The 14546-nt window shown below is 41.5% G+C and overlaps 1 protein-coding gene across 1 annotated transcript in view; it reads right to left on the bottom strand.

Moving 5' to 3' along the window:
• Positions 1 to 7091: 7091 nt before the first annotated feature.
• The window catches only part of DNAJC27 (DnaJ (Hsp40) homolog, subfamily C, member 27), a 38050-nt gene continuing 30595 nt past the window's right edge, over positions 7092 to 14546 (bottom strand). Inside the window, exons 6-7 of the mRNA XM_010840568.1 lie at positions 13444 to 13604; positions 7092 to 10986 (exon numbers count right to left, since the gene is read on the bottom strand). Coding sequence (XP_010838870.1) covers positions 10854 to 10986; positions 13444 to 13604 — 294 coding nt within the window. The 3' untranslated portion in view covers positions 7092 to 10853. The remainder of the gene's footprint in view (positions 10987 to 13443; positions 13605 to 14546) is intronic.

Raw genomic sequence — 14546 nt, forward strand, 5'->3', positions numbered from 1 at the left:
AGTGGCTCGCCATTTCCTTCTCTGGGGGTTCTTCTCGACCTATGAATTGAACCCATGTTTCTTGTGTCTCATTGGCAGACAGGTTCTTTACCACTAGTGCTACCTGGGAAGACCAGAAAGGGCCACAGGTGTAATGTAACCAACAACATCATCTAATAATGGAGGAATTGAACCTCAGAAGGGGGCCCCTCACACAACACTATTAACAGATAAGCCTCTGTCTCAGGCCTTCTGACTTCAATTCCACTGCTTCTGTGTTACCTGAGAAAGTGTCTTTGCGGATATGTAACTACAGTAAGTGAATCTGAAATTCCAGCCAGAGACCACTGATGCCATTAGCTTTTAAAAAACTTCTAAATTACTAAAAGCATTTTTTCTGTTTTAGTCTGAAGTTTCTACTAATGTAAAGAAGATTTAATTATAGCCCAGAGCGTCCATACTGTGGAGTCCCCACACAAGCTTCAGAGTGAATCTCTTTTTTAATCGGGTGCTATATTTAGTCTCTGGTTTCATATAACATCTTAGATGATTAAAGTAGTTGACATTCATTGGGAGAACTCAAATAACATAGATAAGCATAAGGCAGAAAGTCAAACCATTGGGATTAGCAGATGCAAACTATTATATATGGAATGGGTAAACGAAAGGTGGGCTTCCCAGGTGGTGCTAGTGGTAAAGAACCCTCGTGTCAGTGCAGCAGACAGAAAAGACGCGGGTTCGATCCCTGGGTCAGGAAGACCCCCTGGAGGAGGGCATAGCAACCCACCCCAGTATTCTTGCCTGGAGAATCCCCATGGACAGAGGAGCCTGGCGGGCTGCAGTCCACAGGGTGGCAAACAGTCGAACACAACTGAAGCGACTGGGCACAAACAACGAGGTCCTACCGTACAGCACAGGGAACTATATTCAACATCCTGCGATAAGCCATAATGGAAAAGAACATGAAAAAGCATGCGTATTTAAGTATGTATAACCGAGTCACTGTGCTTAACAACCCTGTAACTCAACTGTACTCCAGTAAAATATATTTTAAAAAGAAAGTCACGCCTACCTGACCCCATCCCCTAAAACCCACGCCCCAGTCGGTCACTCTATACAGTATGGTGAATATGAAGCAGCTTTTCCTCCTGCAATGCTAGTGATTCTAGTGCAAAATGCTAAGCTTTGGGGTGGAGCGAGAGAGGGAAACAGCCCTTTAATAGCTTCTCAGTTCTAAAGATGACAAAAGAATAAGTTAGGGATGTGAAAATCACCCAGAAACAAAATCATAAGGCTGACAGGTGCTATAAAGGAATGTCTCTGCCTACCAGTTATTTCTTAAGGTTCTCAGGGCGGATATCCCCTAAGACACAATTTTCAGGTTGTTCTGGAGGCATCAGAGGGTTCTACCACAGTTTGTTCAAAATTTCACTTAAATAGCCCTGTTAATAAATACCAGATGTATCACATTCCATATTTTTATTTGCTGTTAACTTGTCAAGTTAACTCCCTCTTGGCTTGGGCACACCTCAGACAGAGGTTTTTTTCATTCCTAAGGACAAAAATTTGAACTTGGGCCATTAATGAGGAAAATTGTACCTTTGTGGTCTTTTTAAAAATGCAGGGCTATTCACATGAAATTATATTCAATATCTTATAATAACCTATAATGGAAAAAAATCTGAAATAAATAACTGAATCACTTTGCTGTATACCTGAAGCAAACACAATGTTTGTAACTATACTTCAATTTTTCAGTCAGTTCAGTCACTGTCATGTCCTACTCTTTGCAACCCCATGGACTGCAGCATGCCAGGCTTCACCAACTTCTAGAGCTTACTCAAACTCATGTCCATCGTGTTGGTGATGCCATCCAACCATCTCATCCTCCGTCACCCCCTTCTCTTGCTGCCTTTAATTTTTTCCAGCATCAGGGTCTTTTCCAATGAGTCAGTTCTGCCCAACAGGTGGCCAAAATACTGGAGTTTCAGCTTCAGCATCAGTCCTTCCAATAAATATTCAGGACTAATTTCCTGTAGGATAGACTAGTTGGATCTCCTTGCTGTCCAAGTGACTCTCAAGAGTCTTCTCCAACACCACAGTTCAAAAGCATCAATTCTTCGGTGCTCAGCTTTCTTTATGGTCCAACTTTCATACCCATACATGACTACTGAAAAACTGTAGCTTTGACTATACAGACCTTTGCTGGTAAAGTAATGTCTCTGCTTTTTAATAAGCTGTCTGGGTTGGTTATAGCTTTTCTTCCAAGGAGCAAGTGTCTTAATTTCATGGCTGCAATCACCATCTGCAGTGATTTTGGAGCCCAAGAAAATAAAGTCTGTCACTGTTTCCACTGTTTCCCCATCTATTTGCCATCAAGTGATAGGACCAGATGCCATGATCTCAGTTTTTTGAATATTGAGTTTTAAGCCTTCCATTGACTATTCAGTTCAATTTTTTAAAAGGGTTAATTAAAAAACCCTGCTAGTTCATAAAAACATACAAACATGCATAAAATTGCAGCATTATTTGTAGTGACAGAAAGCTGGAAACAAAGTCATGTGGCTGAATTATTTACAACATACCAACATAATTATTATTATTCAGCCACTAAAAAGACTGAATTAAATCTAAACCAACTGACTTAAGATTTTTATGAGGTACTATTGAATGAGAAGAGAAAGACAAATAAAAGTATATATAATATGACCTCACTTTTGATGAGATCCAGAACCAAAAAAAAAAAAGCAACCCCACCAAAAAGGCAGGCCTGTTTATATCTATGTAAGTAACATGGTAAAGCAGTTACAACATTACTTACGAATATGAAGCAGAGTACTTTAAAATTTGGAGCGTGAGGCTGATAGCGTACACTGACAGCCTGGGTTCTAAAGTTGGATAAGCTTGGGTTTGAACAGCTTTCTGTTTGACTTAGAGCAAGTCACTTACCCTCTCTGAGCCTGTTTTCTTATCTGTAAAATGTGGCCAACATTACTAAAGCCATGCATGTTCTGAAAAGTCCTTTGATTGTTTCCGTCACTGGGAACTTCTTACTGGCTCTCTTTCTAGGATTATCTAATAATTTTTAATATCTAAGATCTTTCTAATAATCCTTCTTTGTACCCCAGCTTTCAGCTCCTGCTCATCCAAGTTTTCTTCCTTTTCCTTTAGGTAGCCCCAACCCCTGGAAGTTTTGTTCATTTCTCATGAAGAGCAGCTTGGCTCTGTGCCTCACCACACAAAGCCATACTGATTTTCCTTATATCTAAAATTTCACTAGGATGCTTCACTAAAGAGTCCTTGTCCAGCATGCCAGAAGTCCTTTCTTGAAACTGATCACTTTCGTGGGCCAGGTGCTCTCCCCACCAGCACTGTGAGCAGGAGGGAACAGCGTGGGGATTTAGCATCCTCTCATATAAATGCTGACATCTCCCCTGTGGTGGTTTAGTTGCTAAGTTGTGTCCAACTCTTGCGACTCTATGGACTGTAGCCCACCAGGCTCCTCTGCCCACAGGATTCTCCAGGCAAGAATACTGGAGAGGGTTGCCATTTCCTTCTCCAGGGGATCTTCTCAACCCAAGGATCAAACCCGCATCTGTTCTGTCTGCCTGCATGGCAGGTGGGTTCTTTACCACCAGCGCCACCTGGGAAGACCGACGTCTCCCCTAGGAGGCAGTAACTGCCTGGTAGGTCGCTTTTATATGTAGTGATGTTAAAAGCGTAAACTTAAATACATTTATCCTAATACGATGCCTCTCTCTTTAGCATTTATTGCATGAACCTTTTTGTTTTCTCTCTTATTCTGAAACCAGCAGAATGTTCACATCCTGGTATCTGAGGCATGCAGCACCTCCATTTTTCTCAGTCATAGACTTTTACTTTCTCTTCCCTAGTACAAGTGCTTATGGGCTACATCTGCTGATTCTATAATTACCACTAACACGTAACTGTTTAGGATGCACAGAGAAATAATTTTCCTAAAGTCCAAGCATCCTTTAGAACAGGCCGCTAATTAGAATTTTAACTGGGTGAAATTAGAGGTAAACACCACTAAACTAAAACAACAACTGAGAGTCTAGGTATTTTCCCCTCAGAACGAACACAACCTTATCAACTGCTATGGGAGAAGATATTGATATTTTAATTATTTAATATAAAACATATATAAAGAAACCCCTAAAGTTAAGTACTGTGTCCTCCAGGTCAACGGGAAAAACCACTTTGGATAATGATAGTGGTCAAGTTCTCAAGAAAAAAACTAATACAGCATTTTAACAACCTACATGGTCTTCCATATGTAGCAGCAGAGTATTAATTGCAAAATTGCACATCTTGAAGAGCAGTCCAAAAATGCAAATTCGCCTCTTCAGAAATAAACCTATAAGGAAAAATGAAGCTTTCTTCAAAATTCCACAAATGCAAAAGAACAGCAAGAAGAATGTAAGCTCCACAGGGCAGGGATTTTTGTTGATTCTGTGCTCTGTTATATCCTCAGTGCCTAGAACAGAGCCTGGCATACAGTAGGTGCTCAATAAATGCATGGTGAATGACTGTTTTAATAATAAAGTTTGATTAGAAATTTACCATATTAGAAGTACCCTTGACAGGCAATGGATCAAAAGGAAACAAAAAAGCTAGATAAAATTGTGCATCTCAAATTGATCCTGAAACAAAATGAGTAAACCTAATTCTTCTCAGTTTACACTTGGTTATTACTGTTTTAAAACAGAAACACCAAGTATCTGGATATACTTAGTTGCCGGGAGCCAGCATATTGCATATTGAGTGCATATTGCATATTGAGTGCAACACTTTCCACAGCATCATCTTTCAGGATCTGGAATAGTTCAACTGGAATTCTATCACTGCCAGGAGCCAGCGTGAGGAACTCCGCCCGTGGCAAAGGTCATGAGGAAGGAGGCTCGGCATATGGCATACGCAAAGGCGGGATCGAGCCTCAGGAGTCCCCCTGGAAATTCTCGAGCATCTACCCCCAAAACCAGAGTCTGCCTACTTTCTGCTTTGTGCTTTCACCTACACCTCTGACTTTACGGGGGGCTGTCCCCCACTACCTCTCTCTGAAAAAAGAGTTAGCTTACAGCTCCAGTTAATAATTCCTGGGTGTGACAGTGTTTCAACCTACAAACTCCTTTGGAAATCCTTTAGCCTGCCTGAATAGGTTTTTCCAGCCTCATGTGATTGTTCAGAGCCTCCCAACTGTGAGAGGAAGGAGATGTTCTAAACTGTCTAAACACAGATTCCTTTGAGTAGTTAAAAGATTGATTAGAAATTGTATTGGTGAAGGGTTTTTCACTTGTTGGGCCAATGTTTGCTGCTAAGTCTCCATACCCCTTACCTACTGTGTCCTTGGCAGTGTATTGATTAATATAATTGCTGTAAGTAGTAGCTTTAATGTTTGTAACCTTGGACCCTTGAGTTAATTCTTTTTTGTTGTAGCCCACCACACCTTTGCCCTATAGGAATGCAACTTTATCCAATGCTTTTTTGGAGGCTGGCGCCTGACTTTAGAATAATCACCTTTAGAGAAAAATAAGTTTCTTAAAATGTTAACAGGCCTCCTGGCCAGAAGATGATGTAAATCATCTAAACTTTTGCATATGATATGTTTGAAAGCCTGGCTTCGATTAGGATCAGGAACTGCTGTCCTTGCATGACTCTACCCCTTCCCCCATTATCCTCTATGCATAACTTAAGGTATAAAAACTACTTTGGAAAATAAAGTGCGGGCCTTGTTCACTGAAACTTGGTCTCCCCATGTCGTTCTTTCTCTCACCTTCTGGCTGAATTATTTCAGCCTCTTTTCTCCACTGAATTTCCTCACTGAGCTATCCTTATTTCAGCCGCCTTTCTCCACTGAGTTTCCTCACTGAGCTATCCTCATTCTATTACTCTTTATATCCTTAATTAATGTTTAATTAAGCAGTTGTTTCCTGATCTTTGCCGACGTCGTCCCCACTTCGAATTCCCTGGATCAACCAGGGCTGGACCCCAGCACTTAGTATCTAAAATGTCACACTTTACTTATCAAGTACTGTACCAGTCTACAGACCATAGCTTTCTCATTCCTGCTTATGACCCTTAATGTCTATTATTTTCTAATATCCTTTTGGTTGCAAGTAACAGAAAGCAAACTCCAACAAACTTAAGCAGAAAACCAGGGAGTGGAGAATGATTGGGAGGATTCTGGGGTAGCTGATGGGCTTGTAGAGCAGCCAGTTCAGGGGACCCTGGGGACTGCAAGGAACATCTTTGCCATACCAATACAGTCTCTGAATGTCTGTTTCATTCGCTCTGATTTTTTCCATGAGGTTGAAATCACGGTTGCCAGCATCAGCAGGAGGACTCCTCCTATCTGTCTCTCCTGAGAGAAAGTCTGTCTTCCTAGATTCCAACTAGAAAGATCTCAGGTGGTGGTGGTGCTGGTTTAGTCGCTAAGTTGTGTCCAACTCTTGCGACCCCATGGACTTGCCAGGCTCCTTTGTCCATGGGATTCCATGGAGTGGGCTGCCATTTCCTTCTCCAGAGCTTGGGTGACATTCCCATCTCTCGGGCCAAGCTCTGTGACCAAGGAGCAAGGGGGAGGTCATAGGAGGATTTGGCAGCTCTGCTTCAGAACACGTCAGCAGTATGGAGAGGGTAGAGCGGTTCCCCAGGAGTGAGCGCATTCTCAGGTGATAGGGAACGTCACTCAACAATGAAAATTAGAGCTCTGGTTTGAAGCCTTCTGTGGGCTGGGCCTACAAGGCTTTTACTTTCAAATTCGCATTCACCATAGTCTGTTACTTAAGGATTCCTGTTGTCCAGGGACTAATTAGCTGAATTAGACCTGCATTATTAAAATGAGATAACAATAGTTTCATTTGAATTAAAAAGGCAAACATAATATTAGTATCTTTCTTTAAGAGAGCAGAGACTTTCATCACAACTTAATTAAGGTTAGAACAGCCTGAGGGACCACTGAATACCATTTCCTTCATTTTACCCACTGGCAACTAAAGCAAGATGTCTTATCTATGATCTCAGTCGGTAACGGCCAGCTTCTGCTTCAAAGACCAGTGTCTCAACAAATGAGTGCAGCCCACACACCAGTGTTTGGCATTTGGCTTTACTTTATAAAAATACACAACTTAAATACATATGACACTCTCTATACAAGACATAGACAGCTGTTAGCTTTAACATTTTCCATTATTTCAACAGAAAGCAAATACATAAATTACCTCGTAAGAGCAAAGGGTTTCTTTAGAGACTGCATTCCTGGGCCAAGGGCAGACCATCCTGCGGGCAATCGCTGCAGGAAGCTAACCCGAACTGTCCAGCTTTCCAGTGCTTCATTTCACAACACAGCCTTTATTGCACAGCTTCATATTGCACTGCTTGTCAGACACGATCTAACTCATCCACACCACAAGTTTAAGCTTTCGTCTCCTCTAGAAATGCTTAATGGAAACACCAACATATAAACATTAGTAACTGTCTCTTACAATTGTGCTAGGTACCTATCATGAGAAATATGAACCCCTCTTCCCTTTGCAAAACTTGCAATGGAAGGAGGTTAGCTCCATTTTGCGGCTTAATTTCTCTGCAAAAGTTTCACAAAAATGTAGTCAAGACTCAGAGTGAGCTAGACAGAGTGTAGTAGAGAAGGGAGTGACATTCTAGGGCCCACTGAAATTGCTTAGGGGACAGATACTGACACCCTGTCAAAGGCAATGTGCACAACCCCCCCCTTTCTAACATGAGACCGAAATAACTCCTTCCCCTTGAGATTCTGTCATTGCTCTTTGAGAAATAGGGACCTTATTACTGATTCACAGCAACCAAGGGCTGCCTATTTTTTCTTTCTTTCAGAAATTTAGCTGCCTTATCTATGGCTCACTTAGTGAACAGTAAATTAGGTACTAGTTTACCAGTATAAAGAAATAATTACCATTTGAGAATTCAATGCAAAAAAACCCAAAACAAAACAAAACATACTAAAGTGAGTTTCCTGAGGTAAATGTGAGCCTTAAAGCACAGAGTGCAATCTACAGAATCAGAGCAATTTATCTTGGGAAGCAGCACAACATCTCCAAGTCCGGACTTTACCAAGCACACATTCATGCAAAGAAATAAATGACATTGCTGAAGTAAGAGACACGTTGACAGTTGAGAATATTGATTCAAAAGGAGCCATGAAAGAGGAAGGGAGGAACAAAAGGATGGTATATTTTAAAGTTCTTAGGTAGGTTGGCGATTAATTTCAAAAACCTCCAGGGATTTCTAACAAGTTTTTAAAGTGTTCATTCTTGGTGACTCAGATGCAGAAGAAATGGCTTTTCTTGAATAACAGCTGTTCAAACTTCTTGTTCTTTTTTGAAAAAACAAGATTCTGTATAAAATTTTTTTTAGCCATTGAAATTATTCTGCTAGTTGTTACTCTCACTGATGTATTGTGCAATCCTAACTGGCTGAAGAATTTTAATAAGGTTGAACTAAAAAATATACATTTGTACCAAGAATTTAAATTAATGCACAGAGGTCTGTAAAATTTTATATGAAGTTACTTTTCATTGCAGATCAGGCTTCATTTCATTACTTCTTGACATTCTACTCAGGATTATGGAAATCAGAAAAATTCTAGGACCCTGAACCTTTATCTTTCTTTTCCATAAATGAAGTAGTACATGACCATCCTTAACATTAGTAATCAAGGTGCTGGGAACTGAGCAAGACCTAAGAATCAAGACCAGGCTAAATGTCAACAAGTCACTCATTACATAAGGATGTGAATGGAAGAACTAGAGAACTCTATCTGCTATAACTGCTCATCTGCACAATGTAGCTGAATGAGGTGACCCATCTAGTGTTTAATGACAGTGATGAAAACTGGCACCAGTTTTTACACAGGGCCACATACACAAGTGAGCTGTCATGTCAATGTGGGCTGACACCACCATGCACAGTTCCTCACTCATGTGACTCTTAAGTTCTGCCACAAGAACAGATCTATGTTTGTTACTTTGGCCATGATGAAGGCCAACAGCAAAATTAAAACCCTGAAGAACTTTGGCCTGAGTTTTACAGGCCCAGAAGCTAGTTAAAATTAAAAGGCAAGAGGAAAATCCCACAAAAAATCATATCTCATATCTCAATTTTACTAAGAAAAAAAAGCATTTTTAATATCAAAATGAAAACTCTTACTAGAAAACAATGCTCTGGTTTCCTGACAACCAGCTCAGTGCTGCCCAAGGGTAGCCACACAAAGCGAAGCTGCTCTGGAGAAGGGAAGGGTTCAGTAAGCTGCAGTGGGTTTGAATTAAATGAAAGTGGTTTTTCTTCTCAGGTAGGATAAGGCGAATGCTACTTGGCAATCAATATGGGATAGCTGCTTAAAATTCACTGATGGCAAAGCTTCATATACTTTAAAGCCCCAATTAGTGCAGCTTGGTCACAGCTAACAATCTGAGTAACGTGAGAGTGATGGTGTAACACGCTACGTGGTGACTCTATTCTGTGAGCTCTGGAAGGAAGGCCGGTCCTGACACTTGATCTTCATCCATCTCTTGGATACTGAGAGACAGACGATAGCAAGAGAATGGATTTCTCTATGTGAAATTAATTTTCATAATCTGCAGCTTAAAAGTATTACTGATCAGAAATTTGGAACCTAAAGAAAAGTAACAAATTCTTCCCACACAGGCCTTAAGATCTCTCCGTCCACCACCCCAAGGATCTATACTTGTCTCTGGTCTACCAGGCCCCAGCAAAGGCTGCACAGGACAGAGGAGGCAATAGCCGGAAGGCAGGGATTCGAGAAGAGAGACGTGGTGGCAGATGCGGTGCCTTGAGAGACAAGGCAGGAACAGAAGAGGGAAGGGGAGCTCACACTGACGAGGAAGCGAAGGGAGGCCCCCTGTTGAGACGCAACCCTGCCTTTCCCACCTGTCTTGGCAAATGATGCTGCAACAAGGAAAGGCATAAGCCTCCTATGGGGGCTCTCCTAGGGCATCAGACACGCCCGAACCAGGCGGGTCAGGCCCTCTGGGAATGTGTACACAATCCAGTTTGACCTGCAGGCATTTGTGTCTTGGGATCTGACTCCAGACTCCTAGGTGAAGATGCCCCTACAGCTACCAGCACTCCCACGGCCAGGGAAAGGCCTCAGACCCAGGGGCAGGTCTAGCAGCAGCCAGTCTACCAGAACCTGCGGCTACCGCCACCTCTACTCTCAGGACTGGCTGGTCTCTCCCCCGGTGATGGAGAAGGGGCACAGACCGAACGTCAAAAAAGGGCCACTCAGCTCAGGATAGCATCACCTTGTTTCACTTCCGAAGGGCTGCCAAGAGTTCATTCATTAATTAAGCAGACTGATGCTTAAAATATCACCTTAGAAACTCATTGTAAAGGGGCAACTTGCTTGTAAAGTCACCACACTTTCAGGGGTTCTACTATGTCTGCTTCCATTTTTGTTTTTTTTTTCCTCTGATGATGAATGTTTTTTTAATAAAGAAAAAGCAAAAGGATCCTCCTATCCTTCTTCCAGAAACTTTGTGGACTTTCCTGAGCAAAGTGCCTAAGTGATGCTATACCGACAGAGCTTACCAACTCATGAGAAAAAAAAAAATCTATCATCATTCAGAAATAGAAAATGAATGACAGTGTATAAGTGGCACTCGGTTCTCTTCATTTTGTCTCTCTGCAAAATGTCTGTGACATGGAAACAGGCAGCCAAATTACTGATTCACAAATGACAGCACGTGAGTGAAAAGGGCTGTAAGAATTTTGTGGAGGAAAAACCCATGTTGGCTATTTTACTTCCAGAGAAAGTCTGTTTGGACTCGAGGCCTACACCTGTCTTTTTTTCCTATTTTCTACTTGATGTTTTTCAGGAGGGCTGTTCGGGCATTCACAACGGCTTTGAAGGCATCTTCACTACCAGGTGCTACACATTTGTCAGGGTGAAGCAGCACAGCAAGCTTCCGATATGCTTTATTGACTTCATCCCTGCAAAGAAAAAGCAGAGCTCTATGTCAGTACGGAGGTCAGCCCCACCCTCTGCCCACTGCATTTCAGCTGCCTGGATAACAGAACACCTCTTGCAGTAAGCATATCTGAAATTATCGTGACCCTTTCTCAAAGGTTAGACTAAAGGACTGGGAAACAAACAATGGACAAATAATATGTAACATTCAAGTAGAAAAACAGACAATACAAAGTGAGTATACAAACATGATCAACTGAAAATTAGTGGTTAGCGCCTCACAGGCATTTGGCACTCAGCAAATAATTGCTGATGGAAGCGATGAGGACAAGAGGCCATCAGGGCAAGGCCCCCCTGGAGGAGGACTCTGCAAGAAGATGGGTTTCAGGAATTGATCCGGTGATGGGAAACACAGAGCCGCAGGGAAAGAACTGGCAGAGGCCAGAGAGGGAACAGAGACATGGCATGTAGTTCCAGAAGCAAACAGCGGACAAAGTCAGCCAGGGAGCAGGGTCCATAAGGGAAAGGACAAAACAACAAAAAAGCTGAATTTTATATACAATAGTAAAAGTAATATTAGTTGCTCAGTTGTGCCCGACTCTTTGCAACCCTATGGCCTGTAGCCCACCAGGCTCCTCTGTCCATGGAATTCTCCAGGCAAGAATACTGGATTGGGTAGCCATTCCCTTCTTCAGAGGATCTTCCCCACCCAGGGATCGAACCCAAGTCTCTTGCATCTCTTGCATGGGCAGGCAGATTCTTTACCACTGTGCCACCTGGGAAGCCCCAAAAGCCACCAATTAACTTTACGCTACAAGGTCATCTGAATTTCGTCAGGTGTTTAAAGCATCCTCAGTAACGCCTGTCAAATCAAGGGTGACCAATAACTGTCTCCCTCTTCCCATCCCTAGTGGCTCAGAGGTTAAAGTGTCTGCCTGGAATGCGGGAGACCTGGGTTCGATCCCTGGGTCAGGAAGATCCTCTGGAGAAGGAAATGGCAACCCACTCTGGTACTCTTGCCTGGAGAACCCCATGGAGCGAGGAACCTAGTAGGCTACAGTCCATGGGGTTGCAAAGAGTCGGACATGACTGAGCAACTTCACTTTCTTCCCATCCCCTCTTCTCTTCTTAACCTGAAGACATGCTGCTGCTGCTGCTGCTAAGTCGCTTCAGTCGTGTCCGACTCTGTGCAACCCCAGAGACGGCAGCCCACCAGGCTCCCCCATCTCTGGGATTCTCCAGGCAAGAACACTGGAGTGGGTTGCCATTTCTTTCTCCAATGCATGAAAGTGAAAAGTCAAAGTGAAGTCGCTCAGTCATGTCCGACTCCTAACGATCCCATGGACTGCAGCCTACCAGGCTCCTCCATCCATTGGACTTTCCAGGCAAGAGTACTGGAGTGGGGTGCCATTGCCTTCTCCGGAAGACATGCTAGGAGACCAAAATGTAGAAGAGATACTTAATGTTGTTGATGCTGATAAGGCAAAGTTTTGAGATGTACTTTTTTCTTTTCTGGGAATCAAGGTGAAAAAGTAGAAAGGGAGAAGCATAGGGAGGAAAGCTATGGTGCAAAATAAAAAGATCTGAGAACTCCAATAATATGCATAGTAAAAGTATTATTATAGAGTTAAAAGTGAGATAACAATTGAGAGTTCTTAGGAGAGTAGATTCCAAAAGTTCTAATCACAAGGAAAAAACATTTTTTTTATTTATCTCTATGAGATGATGAATGTTCACTAAACTCATTTCAGTAATTGTTTCACAACGTATGTAAGTTAAATCATGCTATTCACCTTAACCTTATACAGTGTTGTATGTCAATTATATTTCAATAAGACTGGGGGAAAAGTTACATAGTCATACTAGGTAATGATTTATTTCTTTCATGAAGAGTAGTGATTGTATTTCTTTTTCTCCAAAATAATTATTTTGGCTAAAATAAAATAATTTAATACAAATACACACAGATGAGGAACCACAATGATTTTTGAGAGACACAGAGTCAGAGACCGGAAGACACACTGGGTTCGGGGTCAATCCTACCTCTAACTCCTGGAGTCCCTGACTGCGTTTAGTTTCCCTGAGTCCAGTTTTCCCACTTATGAAATGAAGTGTTTCAACAAGTTGATTGCTAACATTCTTTCTTTTTCAAAAATTCTATGCTTTAAGAATTCTCTTTTGTGATTATATGTGTATATATTGAGGTGACATTTGTTTCTAGACTCTTGGTCAACAAAAGCAGAGCATACCATTTCAAAAGGTACTCACACAACAGACACACGACAGTTCCCACACCAGGCAACTGTGCCCTCTATTTCCCTTCTTTGGTACTCACTGAATTCGGTGAAGGAGTAGTGTTAAGTAGTCTGTTTCCACACATCTTCATATGTCTAGCCCATTACAAGAAGATGTCACACTGTACTCTGATGACTGAATCTTCATAACAGAAGGCAGCACTAGTACCTGAGAGCACCGCTTACCTTGAGGCCCCAGGCTTGACTCCCAGCATGTCCCAACTGTCCTTACTACTTCGAATTCTGCGAATGGTGTCCGCTTGTTCTTTGGTGAAACTAGCACTGCTATTTGTGTTAGGACGTTTTCCGCCGTTTTCACATAAATCAACTATGGATAGATAAAAGGTCTGCAAAAACAAAACACATCCCAGAGGAGAAATGATTAGGGGAAAATAGGAATTCTTTCTAGGCATCAACTTAAAGAACTTTACTATAATCCAATAACTTAAAATTCACAATAAAGCAAACATACATTTTCTCTTTTATAATAATCATATACGTAGAACATATATGTATATTATATATATATTTAAGCACACAAAAAGTATAAGAATTTAAATGGCTTATGATCCTACTCTCAGATAGTCATACTTGAAATTAAAAACTAGTATACAAATATTATTAGAAAAATTCAAATAGTAGAAAAAGTGTAAAATGAAAACTGTCTCCTTGCCCCTTGAGTTCCTCTCCTTGGGGTAAACCATTGTTAATACATTTTTTCAGTATCCTTCCAGAATAATTTTTTCTCAGTACCAATACACGTATCCAAGCCCAAAGTATTTACATAAGAGAGAGCAGATTAAACACACTGCTGAGCACCTTGTAACTTTTTTCACATAATAATAAATCTTAGAATCTTTCTCTAGCTGCATATAGACGCTTTCTTCCTCCCTTCTAATGACTGTTCAGTACTCCACTGTGTGACTGACTGCACTCATAATTTAGTCAATCAACTCCCTATTCTTGGACAGGTCAATTGTTTCCAGTTTTGTGTCACACACTGTGTCACACAGTGCTTTAGGGAATATTTTTTTACGGGCACATATCTCTGCACACTTGTGGGGATACTGTTTCAGAATAAATTTCTGAAAGCAAAACTGCTGAATAAAAGTGTATGTGCATTTTACTTTCTGATTTTGACAACTGTCATACAAAAAGGCTATACCAGTTTATACTCCCATCACAGTGAATGGAAATGCCTACTTCCCCATACTCTTTTCAGTATTGGGCATTATCATACATCTTCATTTTTGCCAATCTGATGTTATCTCACAGTTTTTATTTCCATT

Source organism: Bison bison, unplaced genomic scaffold (genome assembly GCF_000754665.1).
Source record: "Bison bison bison isolate TAMUID 2011002044 unplaced genomic scaffold, Bison_UMD1.0 scf7180017864145, whole genome shotgun sequence".
Classification (NCBI taxonomy): domain Eukaryota; kingdom Metazoa; phylum Chordata; class Mammalia; order Artiodactyla; family Bovidae; genus Bison; species Bison bison.